Genomic DNA, 7514 nt, shown 5'->3' on the forward strand with positions numbered 1-7514 from the left:
CTTTCTCTCTCTCTCTCTCTCTCTCTCTCTCTCTCTCTCTCTCTCTCTCTGTTATCATTAGCACGCGTCTGTGTAACAGCATTGTAAAGGGAGGATTGCGTGTAGCGTGTAGGGTGCGCATCTGTTTGCCTGGCGTAGGTCGATGTTGCTCTCGCCGACCTTCGCTTTATGGACGGAGACTCTAGGATGGGAACACGATTTCTCGATGTCAAGTTGATGTTACGCTATTAAAGGCTCACTCGACCTCGACTTTGAAAAATGCCTTCCTTTAACACGACCAATTTCGATCGCAAATGCATTTCTATTTGATATTTATTTTGTTTGGATTTGTTTAGAAGCGCGATTTTTCTTTACCTTTTTCGCGATCACTGCCCACGTCACGATAAAATTACGCAAAAACCACGAATAAAGAACTACGAGCGCAAAAGGACCTATGAGGTTTGAGGTTGTTTGGTTATTTACCGTGAAGCTACTCGCATGTTAAAGAAGCTTCGTTTGCAATTACATTTGTACAAGTCGTGAAATACTTGGTTGGAAAGCATTTTAATTGGATACGCGTAATTAGCTTGCCTCAGATCTACTCCAAGAATCTATAAATTATCATAATTTGAAAAACTGTAGATTCGTATCTGTACAAGATTTTCACATTTCGAGGTTTAATAATGTTAATGTTTGGAGCGAGAGGGAAAATTCATCATTAGATAAGTAAAAGGTGCATTTGTTATAGAATCTAGACGATAAAATCTGACGTGTTACTTACGCTCCCAGCATAAAGTATCCGAAACGATCAGTTACTCGAATTCTCGAAAGTATTTCCACGAATCCGTGGACACAAATGAAAAATAAGCAAAACCATTTAAATAAAAGGAGCGATAAATCAGAAGAGCTTGCGGAGGCCGGAGGTTCATTGATCTTTTTCGTGGTAACGGTAACAGTGGCAGCAGCACTTCGGCTACTGGCCAAAATTTTCCCCGCTGCGTCATTCTCGTGGCGTGTTTTTTCATGTAAATTTGCGCTGTAGGGAGACACATCGAGGAAGAGTCGGTTCTGCAAAAGCGTGATGAGGAGGAGTCGGTGGGATAGTGGGTAGACGGGGCAGAGAGAGAGAGAGAGAAGACCGGTGATGCAGATAGAATGGCGCTTGTCGGTTTTTGGTGGGGCGTTGTGTCGGCGCGTGGGGGGGGGGGAGTTTTGGAGTGGAGGACGGAGGATGACAGGCAGTGGAAGTGCTAGAACGATCATGGAAAATGAAAGCCGCGTTTTGAATCAACAGGAGTTTTCACGACGCCGCGAGTGAGATCTATTTTCGTTGCGCTCGGACAAAGTGCACTTCATCCCGCGGCAATTTTGGATTTCGTTCAAATAGCCGAGTAAGCCGCGCGCGAGCGAATAATTTCATTTAAATAATCCCGATTTTCCTTACGGCTTGAGCGTCCCCGGCCACCCTTAAACAGTCCACTGTCGGTGTCGTTTGACTTTCCCGCCATGAAAGGGAGTCGCGGGTAGGATCGTTGATACCACTCGCCGTAATTATCGAAACAAGGAGTTACGAGGAGATGCGCCTGTTGTCCTCCCGGTCTCAGTCAATTGGCCTGTGCATTTGAAGAAACGCGAGTCGCCGGGAGCTTAAGAAGCACGATAGAAATTTAAATCGCCTCATTATGGTAGCTTGCGGCGCGTAGACTCGCAGTCATCAATCGCAGAATCTCAAATCTGGGCGCGGGGAAAGCAAAGGATATGTCGGAGCAAAAAAAGAGAAAAAAAAAGAGCCCGAGTTCGTCGTGTGCAGCACGTCGCGAACCGTCGAATCAGCGCGTCGCGTAGTAGTAAATAACAGTTGCAAAAGGGACGAGCTTGCGGTAAGGTCGAAAAGGTCGAACGGTGAAGTCCAACGTTGCCAAAGTCGAGTCTTGCGGTGGTGAATGGGGGTTTTTTTTGGGGGGGGGGGGGAGCGGAGCCGCGAAGCACGTAACGCCGGATGAGAATAATGCCCGAGGATTGCGGCATAATAACGGAGAGTCGTGCACCGATGAGGTTCCCTTTGTGATCCGTGGGCCCGTCCCGACGCGGAAGAGTCCGCGTCTTTTCGCAGGTCTGAAATTAGGCGGCTCGTCACCGCTGGCATTATCCGATGTCTCGGCTAATAGCGCGGTGCCGTCTTAGCGAGCCTCGGCCACTTCCGCTTCGACTCGCTTTTATTTACGCGCCTCACGTCCGCCGCTGCCAAAGTAAACGCCCCGTGAAAATTCGCGCACGAGTGCCTCCTCCTCAACATACCCCCCGTCATCCCCCGGCCACCATCATCCCAGTTCCTCCAGCAACTCCTACTGCGAAATGCAAAGTGGAGCGCGTTCTATTTGTTTTTTGCTCGTATTTTCTTTGGCCCCTTCTCGCGATTCAGCCGTAAGGTATTATTATTATAGTCTTTGCATCAGTCGTCGTCGCGAGGAGGCTCGGCACTTGTCGCCACGGAATTCGCCATTATAAATGGAATTCGAACGGCGACGGGAAGTACGTTGGAGAGGTTGACGTAGCTGGCATTCGAGCCGAATGCACCGAAGCCGCTCGTTCGGAATACGATGTTTTCAGGATTCTTTCCTGCACCTACGACGCTTAACCTACATTGGCCAATTGGACGGCTTGGTTTTTCGGTTGACGCGCGACTATATCCATTGCTAATTTCGACTCGTTCGTCCTATTTAATATTGAACTCGATGTGCAGCTCACACTGGTTGGTTTTTTAGGCCGATTAATCAGGGGCCTGAGGAACCGTGCAAATGGCGCGGAGGATGCGAGTGAAGCTATTATCCTCCCACGGGTAAGACCCAGCGGTAGACTTCATTTTTATATTATTTATTATTTATTATCGTTATTGCTGCTATTAGATGAAATTGGCTCTCTCTTCTTCTACTTCGTCTTCTTCATCATCACATTCTTCAATTTTCATTTTTTTTCACTTCCTCTCCTTACCTTTTCCCATTCTTTTCTCTTCATTTAACCTTTTACTGCATATTACTCGGCTAGAAGTTTAATTTTGATGTTTAATCTTTTGGCTTCTGATTCGTACTAAGTCACTTGGAAATGGTAAATATTCATTAAAACGCTACACGCATAAGAAAGCGATCGATCTTCTTAAAGACGAACCTTAGAGTCGTTTTGCCGTTTATTTTTTATTTTACCTATTGCACTACTAACAGAAAGGGCGATGACGTTGCAAAGCCAAAGACTTATATATAATTTGCCGTTTTCGCGTTCTATTGACAAATCACATTAAATTTATTCATCAACTGAAAAGTGCTCCGCTACTTTTGCGCAATTAATTTCCGTGGCGCTTGTCATTGCGTCGCTACGTTCGCGCAAAAATAACAAGGCTACATCGTAGGGTTGATCGTTACAATAAATTTCGCCGTACAAGCGAACAAGTTGCCCGTCGACGTCACGGGCGCGTGTCGGCCGAGTGTCACGTTGGTTTCTCCCTCCGAATGCACGTTATGATTATTTTTTAGTTACCTTGTCGCGTCGCCAGTTACGTGTCCGCAGTAACGACCCGCGCTTTCGTCAAGATCCTCGACCTCGTCGGAAAATTGTACGTAGGCTCCCTCGCATCTGGCGTTCTTCAAAATGCCAACTTGCATCCTCCTGATTCTCATTTCTATTACCTGAAAGAAGAAGAGGCAAATGGGGAAGATAAAATGAGGAAGAGAGACAGAGAGAGAGAGAGAGAGAGAGAGAGAGAGAGAGAGAGAGTGAGAGAAACGATGAAAAATAATCATACGCGTTACATAACAAAATTCCGAAACATTACTCCAACGAAACAACCACTCAACGACCCTACTAATTTCTAATTTCTCCCTTGGTCTTTCGCAAACTTCTCGCTCCTCTAAGAAAGATTATTATTATTTTTCGCGGGCAATAATACCCGTTGCTTAAAGCTGCGGCCAATTATCGCGGAGAATTATAGTTAATGCGCGTCCTGTGATAAGCAGTTGCGAGCTATGAGGAATCCTTGGTACAAATATGCAGTGAGGTCAAGGCGACAAGTTGTGGCGGAATGTGGTCGGCTCGTCGCATTATGAAATTTTAGCTCTGTAAGCGAGGAGGAGTTCGCGAACGTAAATTGGAATTGTTCGTCACTGGGCGTTATATCCTCGAGGACGAAAGTTTCCCAAGAACGTGCCGATCGAGTCCCGTTACCGCCACTACGAATACAACTTCGCACGGTCGTTATTGATATTGTCTCGGGCCACGCACGCAACACCATTCAATTCACGAATATACATACGCGCCTTTAATCACATTACTTCGAACGTTGTTTGCGCAAGAATTTGAGACTCGTGCGATGGGCGAGATGTGGCGCAAGTTCCCAGGTGCTTCGAGCCCGACGTTTATTCGACATTGCGCCCGCGCACACGGGATACATTACGAGATTAGCGTACAGCTAATCGATCAAGAAGTTGATTCGCGGCGGGAGGGAACACATATATAGAGAGGGAGATAGAGAGAGAGAGAGAGAGAGAGAGAGAGAGAGAGAGAGAGAGAGAGGGGGGAAAGAGAAGCGTAAAATATACAGTTTTACATACCTGCGGATCCCGCAAAGGTGCTCTGATGCGCACAATGCACCTTCCCATCCGGCCAGTCCATCGTATCCATCCCACGGAGTTCCTCACCGTGCGGTTACATCCTGACGGAGATAAAAAAAAACACGCATACAGAGATAGAAACAAAAATATAAGATATACATATAAACGGTGTGTCATCGTAAGACCTTCGATCGCCCTTCTAATTGAATACTCGTGTAATACCTGGCGTAACTCGCCATCATATGAAATTTACGATCAACTATTATGTCAACTGAGTAAATAAAACGCGAAATCGCGCGACTATCCGATTAAGGCAGTGGGGGACTCGCGTTGTAAATTATGCACTGCGAAACAAATACATGGAATGAGATTAGTCGCCGTCTGCCAATTGCAGGCCTAATCCCGCGCCCTCGACTATAAAGGACAAATAAAAAGGCGCGTCTTTCCGAGCGAGATGGAGGAAATTTACCATCGGCCCGATAACCGAAACGTCATCTTCCCACGAGCGACCTGAGAGCCGTACCCCCTTCCACACACACACACACCCCTCCCCTCCCACCCCCCGTCCCTCGTAAAGTCGATAAATCAAGGTCTCGAAAGAGATCTAGAGCTGACTTCCCTCGGCGGCAAATCGCGATATTTTGCGCTAGTTGTTTATCAAGCCGGAGCCAGAGGGACTTTCATTAGCCGGCAACAGGGGCCCTCAAAGCCTCCACGCTCGATAAGGAACTTAAATTCTTCACAGCTCATCGGACGGGCGCGTGGCGTCGATGAGCGCCATGATTTATTGCCCATCCGTTTGCCGTAGATACAGTCTGTCGCATATGTGCGCGTGTGCACACGGAGCTGCTACACGATGGTCGCACGGCCCAAAGATACTGCCCATCCATCCTTTTTGTCTAAGCCCGCTCTCCGCCTCTTTAACTCTGTCTCTCTCTCTCTCTCTCTCTCTCTATCTCTCTCTCTCTCTCTTTCGCCCATGCGTATACGACGAGGCGTAACGACGCGCGCTCTCACTTATTTTTGCATGCTTATTTTGCGTCCCACCCCTCGGTTCTCTAGCTATTAGCCTGCGACTTGAACTACATTCGCGACGTATTTACGAGGGCCCAGGTTAGGCTTACGCTCGGGACGATAAATCAAACTCTATCGTCTATTCGGCCCTTCCTCCTGTGCCCATAAAACGGGAAAAATACGACACTACTCGGCACTACTTGGGAGCTCAAAAGCTCTTGTCGCGATAATTTGGATTTTACTTAAGCGCCCTCAAACTTCTTCAAAGTTCCCTATGAATTCACTCGAATTTAATTCTATTAATTTAGTTTTCACGCACCTAGTATTATTGGCACTAAAGACTAAAGGCAAACTAAAGGCGACCTTTCTTTTCTTTTCTTTTCTTTTTCTTTTTTTTTTTACACTACACCCTATTTATGATTCTCCCTTCCGTATTCACTTTTTTCTCCTATTTTTTCTTCGTCTTTCCACGAACATCAGCACCCCCCCCCCCCCCCCCCCCCCCCCTCCGAATACTCCATTAACAATATTTTTAAGCATTAAGAGGTGATAATCGATCGATTGTGTAAGGTTTTAATATTTATCTTTAACTTTGACATCCGTCTTTTCCTATGAAAATCGCACATACTTTATCCTGACGATCGATTACTATTGTCTTATTCGGCTACGAAAATTTACTTTGATCTCGATATTTTTGGAAATTAAGATACGTAGGAAGAGCGAAGGGAGAAATGCTCGCGTAGCGGTTGACCAGCAGAAACATACACGTAAAGTTCTTTCCTCGCGATACGGAAAAGCTGCCTGTCCCACATTATCGCCGTTCGATGGGCATAAACATTAGCGTACTTCAAAATTTCATTCATCCCCTACCCACACCCATCCCCCTCGCAACTGAACTACGGCAATTAAAAAAGTAAGGCAAGTGCGAGAGAACACGGGGCGAGGCAACGTAAAAGCTCTTGACAAAAATCATTCAACCTAAAAGCGCAATAATTTTCAAATGCTCTGGCAGCCAGCGCCTATCAATCGGATTGTATGTGTGTGCGCGCGCGCGCGCGCGCACGTGTGTGTAAGTGGTATGATAAAAAAAGCACTCCTTGGTTTCCAGGCCATTTAAAGCAGGCGAGCGGTGCCTGTGGCTGCCGTGGCATCGCTTTGTTGCCCTGAAAAATCGTGAAATATAATGACGCACAAAGTGCGCGGTCCCTCCGCCCCTCTCAAAGTCATTGCCGACGGGGGCGAGCGTCGCGTGCGCGCGGCACGTGCGAGGATTTCCCGACCGGGTCACGTATTATCGATAACACCCTGGCGGCGCGAGAACGAGGGAATTAATGCCTCGCTGGCTTTTAATGCGGCCCCGAGGCTGAGCGATACGTAACCTCGCGTATTAGCGTAGCGGGGCCGGAAGCAAAAAACGTATCGCGTGGGAGGAGGAGAAGACGGGTGAATTAGGGCGGTCGGAACTGCGGGGTGGATCGTGCTCGAGGATTGGGAGTTGCCGAGGACTACGTAGATAAGCCCGGGGCACGCTGCTGCGTCTCACTTTTATGCGATAAGCGGTGATCTCGGCGGCTCGTCGTCTTAAAATCCAGTGCCCTCGACTCGATTGTCCTATTATGCTTTTTCACCCGCGAGACTCCACGTGTCAGCGGTTCTTTATTTCTCATGGTTTATTCTCGTGTTCGTATTTCATTAGAGAGTGAGATGGACGGGGCCCGGCGCCAACTGGGAATGCCGCGCAGCTAATCGAATCTCGCAGGGTTGGAGCGCCGCTGCGCCGACGAATAATTCATGATGCGTCGCTGTGTACTCTTAAATTACGAGGAATCTTCGGCTGAATAAGCGATCATGCGAAAAGAAAGGTGAGGGCGCGAGGACGAGGACGGGGGACAGTGGGGCCGGCGGGGGGGGGGGGGGGGG

At 47.8% G+C, this 7514-nt stretch overlaps 1 protein-coding gene across 1 annotated transcript in view; it reads right to left on the reverse strand.

The window, feature by feature from the left end:
- Window positions 1-7514, reverse strand: part of LOC105362401 (uncharacterized) — an 84183-nt gene that overhangs the window by 8147 nt on the left and 68522 nt on the right. Inside the window, exons 3-4 of the mRNA XM_011499841.1 lie at window positions 4581-4681; window positions 3511-3659 (exon numbers count right to left, since the gene is read on the reverse strand). Coding sequence (XP_011498143.1) covers window positions 3511-3659; window positions 4581-4681 — 250 coding nt within the window. The remainder of the gene's footprint in view (window positions 1-3510; window positions 3660-4580; window positions 4682-7514) is intronic.

Source organism: Ceratosolen solmsi, unplaced genomic scaffold, assembly GCF_000503995.2.
Source record: "Ceratosolen solmsi marchali unplaced genomic scaffold, CerSol_1.0 scaffold35, whole genome shotgun sequence".
Classification (NCBI taxonomy): Eukaryota; Metazoa; Arthropoda; class Insecta; order Hymenoptera; family Agaonidae; genus Ceratosolen; species Ceratosolen solmsi.